We start from the raw sequence: 16,069 nt of genomic DNA on the forward strand, positions 1-16,069 counted from the left end.
GAGAGTTACTGTTAGTTCTGAGATACACTGTCTGAACTGAGGATGGTGTCTGTTCTTTATTCATAGAGGCTCCTGATATTGTTGACTTGCTCATGTGACTGACAGCTTCCTTTGCCCTCATATCTTTTTTCCCCTAAAATTTCAATAATTAAGTAGTTGGGGTTTTTTTTAGAATGGAAGGACTTCTCTTGTTTATCTCATTTCCCCTCCTGGATAGTCTCTGTAACTTACTCTCAATCAGCAATTTCACCTACTAGGTTTAGTGTAAATGTTAAATTTATGGTTTATATACTCATGGGGGACAATGGTGGTGTCTTAATAAAATCTTTCTAATTTAATACCTGGACATCCATATAGCATCAGGGATTTTTCTGCCAAATGGCAGAGACAAAAATAAGACATATTTGCTGTCAGGTTTTAGTCCTCACTGGGAAACATTTGGTGGCCCAATTTAATCATCTTGACTGGAAACTTGTTTAACAGAGACTCTGTCAAAATCGCACACAAGGATTTTGTGTGTGAGAATTGAAAACTCTCAGTATCACACTAAACCCTGAATTTGAAGTCAGTGTTCACCTAGGTTTGTTCGATAGTTCATTTCCCAACCGTTGCTTTCTTTTCTCTCTTCTTTCATCTGCCCATCTGGCCATACATTTCTCTTTTATCTACTCATCCTTTCATCCATCCATTCAGCAAGCTGGTGTTGAAAAACTACTAAGTGTCAGGTTTGGTGTGAGCCACTGGAAATGATGTAATAAATAAGATGGTGCCTTCTTGGAGCCTACAAATGATTTATTGATTGCTCCTTTCAAAAAAAGGATGCCCTGTCACAGATCAGTAAAAACTTTTATGCATTTGTTCCATCAATGGGTATTTATTGGGTATCTCCTATGAGCCAGACCCAGACCCAGGAACTAAAACAGAAAACATTCAAGCCCTCATACAACTGGAGAGAGAGAAAAAGACAAATCTATACTCACCGTCTTCATGAGGCCTAAAGTCTGATAAGCATGTATTTTTAAAAGGTCGCCAAGCAGATATACAACATTGAACAAGTATACACATAATAAAAGTCATTGAGCACTTAACGATAATAACCTTAGTGAAGTAGTCATCCAAAGCCATAAAAAGCCATTTAAAAAATTGAGTTAGATGCTGTGATGGGGCTATGAAACTCTTCTGAGTTCCCCAGCAGCCTATGCAATGTAGGTAACCACATTATTTACTTATCTTTTATTTTCAAATTAAAAAAAAAAAGCATAATGTGTTCACTAAAGAGACAGTATGTTTCTAGTTTTGAAAAAAAGTTCTCGCACAAAGTTTTGCTGCTACTGCTGTTGCTAAGTTGCTTCAGTCGTCTCCGACTCTCTGCGACCCCATAGATGGCAGCTCACCAGGCTCCCCCGTCCCTGGGATTCTCCAGGCAAGAACACTGGAGTGGGTTGCCATTTCCTTCTCCAGTGCATGAAAGTGAAAAGTGAAAGTGAAGTCGTGCAGTTGTATCCAACTCTTCGCAACCCCATGGACTGCAGCCTACCAGGCTCCTCTGTCCATGGGATTTTCCAGGCAAGAGTACTGGAGTGGGGTGCCATTGCCTTCTCCAAAGTTTTCCTAAAGGACGCCAAATGACGGGCAAAGAAGTATCTTCAATGAACACAAGGGATGAAAGTAGCAACAACAACAGGTTTCTGTTCCATTGTTCTCTGTCCCTTACTCCTGGAAGGACTGCCAAAGACATAGTTGACAGCTAGTCATTAAAAAATACAAGAGAGAGATGTTAGGCAATGTACACAGTTAAGTAACCCAGCCTGAATCCGCCTGAATGCCGCCTCTTTCTCACATTCTCCGTTGCCTTAGTGCCCCGAATGCCACCTGACCCAGAACCAGGACAGTGGTACAGCCCACCTAAGTCCAAGCTGCAAGGAAAAGCAGTGGGAGAAGTAGATGGTAGAAGGCCTAGGGTTGCTTACGTAAGTCTTCTTGCCTCTCATTGCTCACAGTAGCTCAGACCCTCAGCCCTTTGGAGCCCTACAAAATAGACTTTGCTGTTGTATTCGACTCCATTAAAACATGCGTAATTCATTTTCATATTAATCAATACTTCCCTTTTCTTCTCCATTAACTCCTTCCTCTTTCTTGCTTTTTGGAAAAAAATCATTTGACTTAGACCCATAAATGATAAAAGAAAGAGAAAAAAGGACCGTCCTCTGCTTTGGCTTGTATTTGAGACTGATTTTGGAGCAACCTTTAATGACATTGGCCTAATACCTCATCAGCACTTGGAGTTTTTCCTGTTGTCCATGTAAATCACTGCAGTGGCCTTCAGTCTTGGCAGATACATGAACTGTAAATAATTTTGCTTTAAAAATGGATCAATTTGTCATTTTTAAGCCACATGAATTCTTTTCATCATTTAAGCACCTAAGTGCTGTCTGTATTAGTTTGCTCTTCTGAGCAAATATTTTCAGCTCACTTTATAAGTACCTCGACTTTGAAATCATTCTGTGAAATACTAATGAGCTGACTTTTTCCCCCATTCCCATTTGTAAAATCCATTGCATCTTTCCAATTTCCCTGGCCTGTCAGTAATAAGGAAATCATTTGTTTTAGGGGGATTGGATCAGTGTTATTTTCAAAGGTCTTATGACACAAGTTCAAGGCTAGTGTGTGGCCAAGGACTTCCAAGGAGTTTTCAAAATTGAACCCGTTTCTTTCTTCCTAGTTGGCCCTGATGTGATACTCAGAAATAAAAAGTCTTGCTCCAAAAGTGTCCACCTAGTGATAACAGCTTGTGTTGGAGATATTCAGCTCAATATGTGGTACTCCTTTCCAATCGTTTATTTAAGCTGGAGACCTAAAGGTAGATATCCATGTCTCTAGGATCTCCTTTTCCTCTGCCTAACCATTCCTCCTCCCCTCTGCTCCTCCTCCTCGTCTTCTCCTCCTTTCAAGCTTTCAGCAATGCCTGTCAATCTGGCACCAAAACGTCTTTTGACTTTACTTGTCCCTCCTCTTTGTCGCTGCTTTTCCCCTGGGGTAAACCACCCTCGGTCCTTCACCTGTTCTGTACAGTAGCCTCCTGACTGGTGTTATGCTTTTACTCCCATCCCCGCCCACATATTCTCCAGGTAGAAGCCAGACCAAACTTTCTGGAAATAAGTTGGCTCTTGGCACATCCCTGCTTTAATTTGTTAATGGAGTCTTCCTCCCCAGAACTGAGAGTGAACCCAGACTCCTTAGAGTAGCCCACAAGGCCCTTGCATTATTTGGTCTCCAAGTTCATCTCAGGCCACCTCTGCACCCCGCCTGCCCCCCAACCCCAGTGTGCCTCCATAGCCGTCTCTCAGTTCTTCTAACAGTTTAGGCTCCGTTTTGCTTTGCAGACTTAGCACATGCTGCTTTTAGCAATGGAATATTCTTCCAGAAGCCACCCCTTACTATTTTCCTAAAGGATGTTGCAGTATGTTGTCATCAGTCTGTGTTGATTATTTGATTACTGTCCATCTACATGCACATGTACACATGCACACACACGTACCTCCCCTAATAACTTCTCAGATAATATCTCTTTCTTACTTATACATTATATCTTTCAGAATCTGGCTCACAGCAGGCGATCAGTATATATTTATTGGATGAGGGAATAAATGTATGGCAGGTATTTACTCAAGAGGGGCTGTTCTGGGTGTTCTGTCATTGATGTTCTGGGTGTTTGCACCATCCATGTTCTTAGCATGCACAGAACTACTTCAGCATGTATGAGTGTGTGGGTGCCAAGTAGCTTCAATCGTGTCCAATTCTTTGCAACCACGTGGACTGTAGCCCACCAGACTCTTCTGTCCATGGGATTCTCCTGGCAAGAATAATGGGGAGGATTACCATGCCCTTCTACAGGGGATCTTCCAGACCCAGGGAATCCAACCCATGTCTCTTATGTTTTCTGCAATGACAGGCAGGTTCTTTACCACTGATGCTACCTGGGAAGCCCTTGAAAGTATATCTTTAACTATTAATGCTTATTTGGGGGCCAGTTTCTCACCTAGAAAAATGAGGTGAAAGATAGTCATACTATCTTTGCATTTTTCTGATGCAAGTCAGATCCTGTGTTATAACAAGTTCAGAAGTAAATCTGTTCTTATGCCCCAAGTCTTCTGGGAGGTAATGCAGACTGTTGAAAGGCATACAAGATGACTTTAATTTGAGAGCTATATAAACATTGGTTTTCTCCTGGACAGTTCTGGACCTTAACCAAATAAAAGACAATGTCACAGCTAATTAACATGTTCTCAGAAAATAAAAAGGTGTATTTTGAACTTCTCTACACCCACCAAACATAGCTTCAGAAAGTTTAGGTGCCAAGATATTAAATACAGAATGCATCTTCCAATTAAGTCATTTTTATAATTGAACTTGAGAAGAAACATAAAGCAAGGTTAAATCTTATCAGGGAAAAGTCCAAAAAGCTTCCAGATGCTCATATGTTTAGCCCCTGAGGGTAGGTTAGAATTATTCCAATTAGTGATAGGTTAGTGGTGGCATAGTTTTTAAAGCATATTCTCAGGATGCTGCTTTGCTTTGATTTTCCACATTTAGGAACAAAGTTTAGATGGGATTCAAAGGGGATGCAGAGGTGCAGTTTGATGGAGAGGCAGGTTTGCAAACTCAGTCTGGATCGTATCTGTCATTTTGTGATAAATTGGACCTAAATGTGTCCTTTATGGGAAAGTTGAGAAAAGGTGATAAAAATTTTTAAATGGCCTAAGCCATTTCCAGTAAACTTCATTTACACTCTTTGGTTATGGTGAGGCTGTCTCTTTAGTTAAACACAAGATTTCCAGGTCCTCCATGTCAGATCTGTTACACTGGGATAGCCATCAGAGTGTCTTGGAAACCCCTGAGGTGACAGACAGAATCTCTGTGCATGCCTTTGTGGGCATGTGTGTGAGAGCACATGTGTTCTCTGTTGGAGAAATGTCCAAACTCTTTCAGTGGGACAGGGCTGTCGGAAGAAGGGTGTGAGGTTTCCCTCAGGTAATCCTGTAGTGGCCCTCACAGGGTCCCAGAGGCTTCGTGAAGAGGAGCCTCTGTACAAAGGATGTGAGAGCTTCCAGAGTCTGAGTCCGACTTTAACCGTAAACTGAACTTAGTGATAATGGTCGGAACCCACATCTGTCATTTGCTACTCGTTTGAAAAGCTGGGAAAGGGAGGGCATTTGAAGAGAAGGATGCAACTCTCATGGTAAACCCAGAGGTTCTTCATCTATTGAATTGTTTGCTTTCACTTTTATTTATTTATTTTAAGTTTTTCACTTTTTTATTAATTCAGCTATGTATTTTATTTTTTAAAATTTTAAAAAATTAAGTTTATTTTAAATAATTTTAAATTATTTTAATTGGACACTACTTTACGGTATTGTAGTGGTTTTTGCCATACATTGACATGAATCAGCCATGGGTGTACATGTGCCCCCCATTCTGAACGCCCCTCCTGCCTCGCTCCCCATCCCATCCCTCAGGGCTGTTCCTGTGCACTGGCTTTGAGTGCCCTGTTTCATGCATGGAACTTGGACTGGTCGTCTTTTTCACATATGGTAATATACATGTTGCTTTCACTTTTAAAATATCATTTTCCTCCCCGTCCACGTGGTAGTCACTTAGTTGTGTCCAGTTCTTTGCAACACTATGGACTGTAGTCCACCAGGTTCCTCTGACCATGGGGATTCTCCAGGCAAGAATACTGGAGTGGGTTGCCATGCCCTTCTCCAAGGGATCTTCCCAACGTAGGGATCAAACCCCATCTCCTGAATTACAGGCAGATCTTTACCATTTGAGCCACCAGGGAAGCCCCCTCCCCCACTCCTTTCTAGGCGGGCGGAAACAAAACGCTTCCAAATTGTAACAAGTAGAAAGTTACAGCCCCATTAATTCTCCTTACTAAGGTTCATTTCTAAATGAAAACAGGTTTACATTTGGTCTGGATTATAAAAACATTCTCTGTGCATTATGCAAGTAAGAAGCAGGCAGTACAGGAAAATACAAGAGGGGGAAAATTACCCCCAACCCAATATATTTTCTGTTTGTGCTGGGATGTTTACACACCCAAAATGGGCTGACACTGCACATATTTGTTTATAACGGAGACCCTTGTAAAGACTGCAGTGAAGAGAAAAACAAATTCCCATATATGTGTATAAGGGGATAGGAGTGTATCCGTCATTAACATTTTTCTGACTCTGAACATCTTCAGCATGTCTCTAGGGGAAGCAAGAAGGCAGTATTGACCTTCTTAGGAAATAGAAAGGGGATACCTGGCCCTGAGAGCTGAATTCACCTTGGTGGGGGGCATTGTTGGAAGTTGGCAGAACCAGGTTCTGTCCCAAGTCTTGGAATGCTGATCCATCCAGGTCTGAACTGAGCCCCTGGTCCTCAAAAGGGAACGTGGTGACGTGGGGTAATGGTGATGGTTGTCCTTGCCGGCGTGTTTTCCTGACCTCTCCATCGGCTTTTCCCTTGCGTCTGAGTGCGTTAAGCCTCTCATACCATTGGTTACCAAGACTTCTTTGCTAGTTTAGAATACGTTCCTCAAGTTTCTCCCACAGGCCACACCGAGTATAATTTTAAAGCATGTATTTTACCTTCATGAAACACATGCCCCATTTTCCTCAACTTTGAAGCCTTGCTAAAACCTATATTCAGATCTGTAATCTGGAACAGTCAAGGGAAAATTAAGTTTTTGTCCTCCTTGACCTTACTTTGATGTTTATTTCAAAGCAAGGACTGGAAAGGGAGGGAGTAGAGGGACCTAAGAAGTAAATGAGAGGGACCTTGGAAATTTCCGTTGAGATGGGAATAAAAGTTGGAGGCTACCTGGGGAGAGAGCAAGGAAGAATGATGTGATAGGACTGATTGTGAGGCCAAGGGCAAGAGTTTGATACTATAAAGAACATTAGGGAACTGGAATGTCTAGGTCAGAGATCTTATAAGCTACTGATAGGCTACACAGAATCTATAACACAAGCTGGAGATGCCCTTTTACTATAACTGTAGGGATAGTGTGCTGTAAGAGACAGGACTCCAGGATTTTTCTTTTGAATGAGGAGAACACACACCTGGGCTTACCACATCTTTCGTTGGAGAAAATAAGAGCAGAAATTATTTTATTTCCCATCCAGTATTTTTCCTCCCACTAGATTTTGCTCTCCCTTCAGTGGTCCTTTCTCCAAAGAGCATCTCATAAAATGGGAAGGGTCTTTTGCTGAGCCTATTTTAAGGAACAGGAATTTGCTTATTCTAACTGAAATTCTAGTGAAACGCTGTGCCTTTGACTACTGCTTGGAGTTTGGACAAGTCAGTGCACATCTAAGAAGGCTTAGCCCTGGAGGTCAACCCATATATAAAGTTGGATCTTGGTTTTCAAGCGACAGTAGTTATCAGGAGATCAGAGGTGAAATGTGATGCCTGCAAAACTGATTCGCTAAGAATTATGAGAGCTCTTCAGATAGTAGCTATTTATATAGTTGTAAGTACAAGCGCACACATAATGCTAGGCATGGGTTGTTGTTTTTAAAGATCTGATCCTTATTTCTTACAGACTAAAAAGACTGCTAGTAAACCCTCAACTAGAGGTTGGGTATTTTATTATTGAAAGATGGAAAATGCAGGATCTGAAGGAACCTTGTTAACCCTGATTTACTTCCTTGGATATTTTAGCCTTCTGTTTAAACCATGCATGATATTTTCTGTCAGATATTTGATTTTAAAATGACAATGTTTATGCAAGTATTAAGATGGAAGGATTTAACTCCTGAATAAAATTCTTTGTAATTAGAAAAAAAGAAGATGTTAAAACAGATACATCTCATAATAAATAAGCCTGGTGTCTTAGCTGAGAACCTGTGATGAAAATTGGATTTGTTTTCTGCTCCAGCCCTGAAAGCAGTATGTTTTGTGATGATGTCCTTCTATCTGGCCCACCCCTCTATCTGTCTGTCAATCACCTGGAGATTTATCTGCATTCAGCATGAGCCCGACGAAGGTGGAAGCCAAAATGTTGTTGATAAATTTATGTATGTGTGCACAGAAGTGATGAACAAAAAGTGAGCTGATGGAAAACACCCACTCAGGGAACCAATAATAATCTTCTCTTCTTGCCCCTCTCACTTGCTTCCTTTCAGCAACCACTGGAAAGAAAAGACAGCCAGAATAGTTCCCAGCATAGTGTCGCCAGCCACCGAAGCCTGCACACTGCCTCCCCCAGCCACAGCACACAGGTGCTGCCCGAGCTCCCACCCGCCGAGGCCCCGGCTCCAGATCAGACCGACAATTCTGGGCAGAAAAAACCAGATCCTTTTAAAATCTGGGCCCAGTCCAGGAGCATGTATGAAAATCGACGTAAGTAGCACCCTGGCTCCTGTCTTGCCTGGACCCCATCTTGGTGCTCCAACTCTGTCTTGAGGGTTGTTGAGAATAGATTGTCAGTGTGTGAACAGGAGAGAGGTGAATCTGGGTGAAAGGTGACAGCATCTCAGAGCAGTGATAGAATCTGCTGGACATTCATGGAGGCTCTGTTCTGTCATCTGTTTGGGCGGGGTGGGGTAGTCATGGATGGTCATCAGATGAAGGGCCTGGGGGAAAAATGGCTTTATTTTTCCTTTCTGTTAGAAGAAGTGGCAGATAAGAACTACTGCCTCATTAATGCTTCCCTGCGTGGAGACGGTGGCCTCCTTCGAGCTCCTGTCTAGTGAAAGGGCTCTCATATACAATAGAACATAAATACGATTGGTGTGGATTACAAGAGTAATAAGAAGAAATTCAGTGCTTTTTTAGTGGTCTCTTGGTTTTTAAGAATACTTATAATGTTTTAAACTGTTATTAATCTTTCTAAACATTCCTTTCAAAAAGGAAAAAAACAAGCAGTGGGTATTTGTGCTTTAATTGTTCATGCTGTAGTTTTGTGTATTCCTTCAGCTTCACCTTTTTGATAAATATGAACTACTGTTGTCTTATTGGCTCTGATAAACTGAATAGTCCCTGGACTTTTTTTTTTTTTTTTGCTTTTTATTATGAGATGATTTCCAAAGACTGTTCACCACAAATAATATTCATTTATCTTACTAAATCCATGTCCCTAAAAATGCTTTAATCTTAGGGCGTGCAAATAGACACCCCTTCTCCTTTTTTTTTTAGCTGTTGATTTTACTGACGTTTTTTCGTACGTGTGGTCAGGACAAAGTAACTATAAAGTACATGCACTTTAGATTGTCATGGGATAGGAGAGCATGTTTAGTGAGGGTCTGCTAAAGGGTCTGATTAAAATTGGAATAGAGAAAGGAATCACTCTGTCCATCCTCGTGGCCCCCACTCCCCTCAGCGTAAGTGTCCTTTGGAGTCACAGCTGGGGTTCTCTCCGTACAGCCCTCTGGAGAGGCGAGACACAGAGGTGATGGGGGCTGTGGGAAGTGCTACAGCCTGCTGCCCACCCACTTGGACTTGGCCAGGAAGCAATTCCCTGGCTGGCTGAAGCAGCTCCTCTGTGACCCAAACCGGACAGGAGAGTGAACCCAGCAACCTGTCTGAAAGCAGGCCACACTGCTGGGTGAAAGTCAGCACTTAGGGGACACAAGGCCTGTCTGCAGTCTTGGTGATGGTCAAGTGTTAGAAGTTACCCAGAGGTTTGTCTGTCTTCTTTTCCTCTCCAAGGGAGAGATATCATTACCTTCTCACTACAGTAGTATGTGGAATTAAGTACAGTCTTTTGGCTAAGGTTTCACTATGCTGGCAAAAGCCCGATAATTTGAGAAGGATTTATTTAGTCTCTGGACTAGAAAGACCCCTGGAGTATGCCTGACTTCAGGCCAGAAGAAATGAAGTTCCATTTGGAGCATCCCTTGTAAGCAGTATTGCTAAGCATGAACCTGGCGTCTGTTTTCACTGGGACTTCTCATTGATTGTAATGATTTCATTGAAGAAAAGTTTTTCAAAGAGTATGTTCACATTCCCTTCACATTTCCAAGCACACGGCTCCTCCAATCAATGACCCAACTTCAGCTGATGTGAAGATACCGCTTTATTGACCATGTCCCTGCTCTTCTCAGTTAGTACACATTTATGACTGAGTTTCCCATGTATGAATCTTTTTGCAGTAAAACAAATTGTGTTCTGAAGTGCTGGTGAGGGCTACATGGATTGACAGACAATTCTAACACACCCGAGGAACACAAGGCTCTAGCTCAGAGGCCATTTTTACCTTGATGGAAATGGTATTTCTGTTATATCAAGCGGTATTTCTATTATATCAAGACTTTGGTATTTACTTTTTTTAAAGTTTTTACCAGGAAAAAAAAAACTAATTCTGCCATAGCCAGCTGCTCTAAACCTAGAATGAGAAGCAGACCGAAACATTTGGAATGGTGCCTCTTTAGGCCTTGACTTTCTAGGACATCTAAGGAATAGGATCTAGCAGCACAAATGAGAAGCAATTTTTTTTTTTTTTGGTGATTAGAGGCTCCATAATTGAGTGATCGTAGAACCTAATTGATGTTAAAATTGACACGGATTTCTTCCTCACAACTAAATGAGGATAATGATAAGATTTCTCTCTCCATGTTATTCAGTATCTATCACAGATTTTTTTTTCCTTCACAATATCTATTGAATGAACCTACGTTAGTCTTGTCTTTTAATCAGTATTTTGCTTTATTCCAGATCAGTTTCTGCCATTCCCACAGGCTGTTTTTTAATCTGCTTTTTTGAAAAAAAGAAAAATTGCAACATGTAGCCGCATTAAGTGTGATTCCCTGCCCCTCCCTGCAAGGCAAAGTACTCCAGGAAAAACAGGAAAATTAAAGTCAACGGGAGCACCTTCATTGTACCCTTAATTTATCCCCCTTTTGAGGGGGAAATATATTTTCCTTATATTTCATTTTATTGTGAAGGGCGGTGTGAAGATTCTTAACCAAGTCTCTGATCCAGTTCCTTCACATGGTATGAATGCCATGAATACCGCATTCTTTATATGGCCATCTGTCAAAACAGCAGTGTCCAGATGAATCAATCTGAATTACAGATGTGTTAATAAATCCCTTTGATAAACTTAAATGTTCAGTTAAAAACAAGCATGGAAGTCCCTTAAAAGTCACATTGACTGTTTTGTATTTTTTCTAGATTACATGGCAGTTGTGCATATCTTTAAAAAATGACATTGATGAAGTCAGTTATTTGTAAATGTTCAGGAAGAGCAGCTGGTATCCTCTAGTGTTTACTACAAAAGAAAATCTAAAGCCTTCACTTGAAACTTTACCTGTTCGCAAGAGAGTTGGGAAAGAAAAAATGACAAAGCTGTCATATTAACCGGCTTACACCTGTCCCTTGAGAGACATGCTTACTGATCTCAAATTGGTGTACAGCTCCTTTATCATGGTTTAAGAAGCTTGGAAGCTCTAGATTTTAAGAGCTATTGTGACGGTTCTTACTTGTGTATTTGTTCAACTCTTGGCCAGATGTGATGACTTGTGTCACTAAATAACAGTATTTTGGTTGAACTGCCAAGAATACATCTGAACAGGTATTAGTCAAAGAATTAATCGCATCAGAAACTTGATACTATTTTAAATGACAAAAGCATGCTTACATTTTTCTCAAAAGGAAATAAGTGGTTTAGATAAATCTCAGGTTCATGACATGATTCAAACAAGGTCGTATGAGAATGGGTACTTTAGAGTATAATTAAATAGGAGTCTTAAGATGGTAATGCTGGTTCAATGAAATTCTCAATGGTACTGTTGTAAATTCTAGCTTTTTGACGAGAAAAGTACCATGAAAAAGAAAAGACTCAAACTATAGTCTTTTAAAATCCACAGCAGCCTTGACCTTTACTGTGAAAGCTTAACTGCACATTCCTTATCAATCAGAACTAAATTAAAATGAAGTAAGAGAAAGCACATACATTAAGCTTTGCAAAATTGTGACATTAATATTCCAGCTATGTCACCTTCGCCTGCATCGGGATTGAGCAAGGGTGAAAGAGAGAGAGAAATCAATTCCACGAATTTTGGAGAATGTCAGAGTAAGGATCCGCTGAAAACTTTCATTTCTGTATTATTACTCATCCTGTTTGATGTTCCCATTGGTCTGGGGGTGGGAAGAAACTCAGAAAAAGGAGGGAAGAAAGAGGGATGCCAGGAACAGAAGTGTTTGGGACTTTCTTGTTGACCAAGCCTAGATCAAAGACAAGGTGAAGTAAAAAAGTGATAGGCATGTTGTAACCAAGTCTGCAAATATGTTGTGTGTCTGTAGTAATGGAGACACCAGGAGGGTTCTCTGCAAACCTGGTGATCCCATTGTCTCTAACGATCAAAGGAAGTCTTTTGACTGCTCTGTCGGGTTGTTGATGGAATTACAACGGAAACGAGCTGCTCTTCCTGTCCCCTGTACCAGTGCTTAGAATAAAGAGAGCTGGATGAGATTTTCTTAGCTCTTCTTGATTTAGACTGGGAAAAATAAAAAGGCGATAGTAATATCAGAAAGTTGGTTCTACCCTGCTACCTCCTAAAAACTTAATTCTAATAAAATCTTCCTGAAATGAAGAAGAAAACAAAAACAAACATTTTGGGGGAGTAGTTTAGAAACTGTAATGCCATTGGGAATAAGTGGCAGCAGAGGACAGAGAAGATAAAATAATTCTGTAATGTGTTTCGGTACTGATTGATCACCAAAGTTCTATATTTGGTACATGGTGTTTGGTTGGTGGAAGAATATAATTGTCAAAATGCTCAAGTTCAAGGGCCAAAAGACTTTCTTTGTAACTTATCTGTGTTTGTGTGTGTTTTCCTGAAGGTTCATTGTTAGCATCTTCTGCACCCTTGGGGTCTGTCATTGGGCATCTTCATTTTCAATTGGAAGCTCTTTAAGTAAATTTGCCATTTGCTTATTTCTGAGAAGAATTTTTTTCCCCAATGGGCTAAGCTGTTTGATAAGCCTAAGTCTGTTGCTACATTTGGTGTCACTATAGAATGGGCAGGTGTTCTGGTGTTACATGATGCTGTAATAAAAATAAAAATTGGTCTGGGCTGGAGGTCTCTGCAGAGGTCTTTGCTTGTTCACAGAAAAGTTCAGCTATTTTCAGGCAGACTCTGCCAAGAACCTTGTGTTGGCTGGAAAGCACCCATGGTCTATTTTGGTAATAATTCTCCTGCTTGAGTGAACCTAAGACGGAGACTCAAGTTGATTTAATTTGTTGTTTCAATGAGGCTATTACAGCAAATACCCTTTAGCCAGCTACTCAAACAGAAAGAAAATATTGTTACCTTAGCACGCTCAAGAAAATACCATTCTCAAATTGTGTTTCTGGGAGTACTGTGATGTAGCTTAACTCCATGTACCATGGCGTCTGACAGCTTAGCCCTGGCAATTATAATGAAATGTGTTGGATAAGAAGATTCATTGAAAGCACAGCATTAAGATAGCTCAAGCACAAATATTGGATTCAGGCTCCTCTGACTTGGATTTACCTGTTCATTTAGTTTCTTTTCTCTTGACATATTCATTCACTGTCATTTTAAGCTTATGGGTGAGTCCCCAAAGTGGGACATCTGTCACCGGCTTGAAATCTGAAAAGCCACCTTCTTCTTCCCATTGCCATTGTACAAAATCAGAGAAGGTGGAAACTAAATTCTTAGTATCTACACACTCCTTTAGCCCCAAAGCCAAGGAATTAAAGAAACCAGAAATTCTGCAGAGCAGTATTTGAAAATCTCTTTTAGGATTCACAGCCACTAAATTATTTTTTTTGTCTTTAAATAAAAGATTGGTCATCTTATAGACTATAAAACACACTACAAATACACTAAAATATTAAGTAAGAATTAAATAGGAATAACCCTTTTTTATTACCTTAGTTAAGTCATAATGGTGTATAGGACAGTCTCATGTACAGTAAGCATGGTCTTACGGAAATTTCTTTAAACAAAAAATGAGATTTCCATTTCAAAACCCTGAACTGTTACTGCATTTTGAAAGTAAAATATCAAGTTATTGGCTAATAAATTAGTACTTACAATGTTGAAATATAGGCAAATCATGGAGTAAAAAACTCATTTAGTGATGAAATATGGTTCATTTTCATAGAACAATTTGTTGTTGCAAATTGTAAATTGTTCATTTACATAGAACAATTGATCTTAAGGATATAGAAGGCTGGCTACTTTTTGGTAATAGTAGTGAAATCATAGTAAATGTTCTAAATTGGGAAATATTAGGATGTTTGAGAGTAACTAGTTTGGCAAAAATGACCTAACAGATCATATTATCAGCGTGCTAGTCTTGGTTACTTTAAGGAAAAACAGAAGCGGTGTTGTTTTTTTAATAGTTTTTGCCATAAGCTGTTTTTTTTCATCTTGTAGTTTATAACATCGGCACTTAACAGGTCTCCTGACTCCTCGTCCCCAGCCTCCGCATCAGAGGTCAGTCTGACTTAGCATGAACTCCTTCCTCAGATATGGGCACCCACTTTGTGGTGCAGAGCATGATAATTTTAATTTACTAAATTCCTCTTGCAACAATACCCAGGAGAGTGGCGAGCACTGACTGCAGCCTTCATCAGGGATAATTTCTTGATGAGGAACTATCAAACAGTGATTAGTCCTTTGGAAAAAAGAAACAAAAAACAACACTTCAGGCTCAATGACTGTCCCCACCATTTATTCTCGCTCACCGTCCTCTTTTATTTCACCTGTCCAGATTATTTTGTTTGCTTGTCTGTGTTTGAAAACTGTCATCCATTCAGGCACGGTCAGTATTGGTCCTGTGACTATGTTCGCCTTAGGGCTCTGATTCCTTTTATCACAGAAATAATCTCTCTTCCTCTCCCTTCTCTGCAGTTCCAGATTATCAAGAACAGGACATCTTCCTCTGGAGAAAAGAGACCGGATTTGGATTTAGGATTCTGGGTGGCAATGAACCAGGGGAACCTGTGAGTCTCTTGTCTCCCTGCCCCATCCTGTCCCTCACAGTACTAATTTCTAAGAATTCAAAACCAATTGGCAGCAGTGACAGATCACCAAGATTCGAGTTCCACTAGGTGCACCCAAAACTGTTTTCATCTTTTGAAAAAAAAAGTTTGATTTACAATGTTGGTGTTAATTTCTGCTATTCAGCAAAGTGACTCAGTTATATATATATATATATCTTCTCTGGCTCTTTCATCTTAACCAGTGGGAATTATTCTTTGGGTTTTGTGGAGCTCTTTCTGTCTTGAGGAAGAAGAGACTAGATCCTTTCTAAAGAGTGTGTATTCATGTTTGTGGAGGGCGGCAGCTGCAGCATCTGTAGCTCCCTATCAAAGAAACAGAAACCAAAAAAAGCAAAACAGGAATAGACATCAACTGAGAACACAATGGCCTGATCCTTCTGGGCAATTCTGTTAAATCTACCAGCAGGTCGTTGGCTTTGTATATTGAGTAGCTAGGACATAGAAGGCACTTCACAAGGCATTATGAGAGATTAGAGAAAGTAGGAGCACTCTCTTTACAAAATTAGAGAAAGAACCCTGAACAAGGATCAGGAGACATTTAATCTCTCCGGGCCTCATCTTTAGAGTACATTGAGGAGACCACCGTGAGATTCTTTTGAAAGGGGAAAAAAGAACTAAAGATAAGTATTGTTCAAATTTTCCTCATCACAGTAAAAATAGTTATCATTTCTTGTCTGCTTACTATGTGCCAGTTGCTATGCTAAAGGCTTTTAACGTACATCCTTCTCATGTATGCATCAAATCTATGAATTTACCCCCATTTTCAAATCATGAAATAAAGACACAGAAAGATTAATGTGATCTTGCCTGGGATCACAGAGTTAGTAAATGGAGGGACTGGAAAGGCTGTGATTCCAGAGTCCGTATTCTTAACCGCTCTTCTACCAAAGTTCTTTGTAAAAGATAAATGTCATGTAAAGACCGTTGTGCATTATTACCTAGTGAAAAGGCAAGGAAAACAGATGTTTTAGCTAAAGTTTGTAATGTGCTCAGTCATTCAGTTGTGTCTGACTCTTAGCAACTCCACAGACTGTAGCCCGC

At 40.3% G+C, this 16,069-nt stretch overlaps 1 protein-coding gene across 23 annotated transcripts in view; it reads left to right on the plus strand.

The window, feature by feature from the left end:
- Positions 1-16,069, plus strand: part of MAGI1 (membrane associated guanylate kinase, WW and PDZ domain containing 1) — a 645,192-nt gene that overhangs the window by 600,266 nt on the left and 28,857 nt on the right. For 15 of the 23 annotated variants that reach the window (XM_061396466.1, XM_061396472.1, XM_061396468.1 and 12 more), the window contains 3 exons: positions 8,175-8,391; positions 11,981-12,064; positions 14,877-14,968. In XM_061396466.1, the coding sequence (XP_061252450.1) occupies positions 8,175-8,391; positions 11,981-12,064; positions 14,877-14,968 (393 nt within the window). The remainder of the gene's footprint in view (positions 1-8,174; positions 8,392-11,980; positions 12,065-14,876; positions 14,969-16,069) is intronic. The other 8 variants (XM_061396473.1, XM_061396458.1, XM_061396460.1 and 5 more) reach the window with 1 other exon arrangement.

The sequence above is a fragment of the Bos javanicus genome, chromosome 22, assembly GCF_032452875.1.
Source record: "Bos javanicus breed banteng chromosome 22, ARS-OSU_banteng_1.0, whole genome shotgun sequence".
Taxonomy (NCBI): domain Eukaryota; kingdom Metazoa; phylum Chordata; class Mammalia; order Artiodactyla; family Bovidae; genus Bos; species Bos javanicus.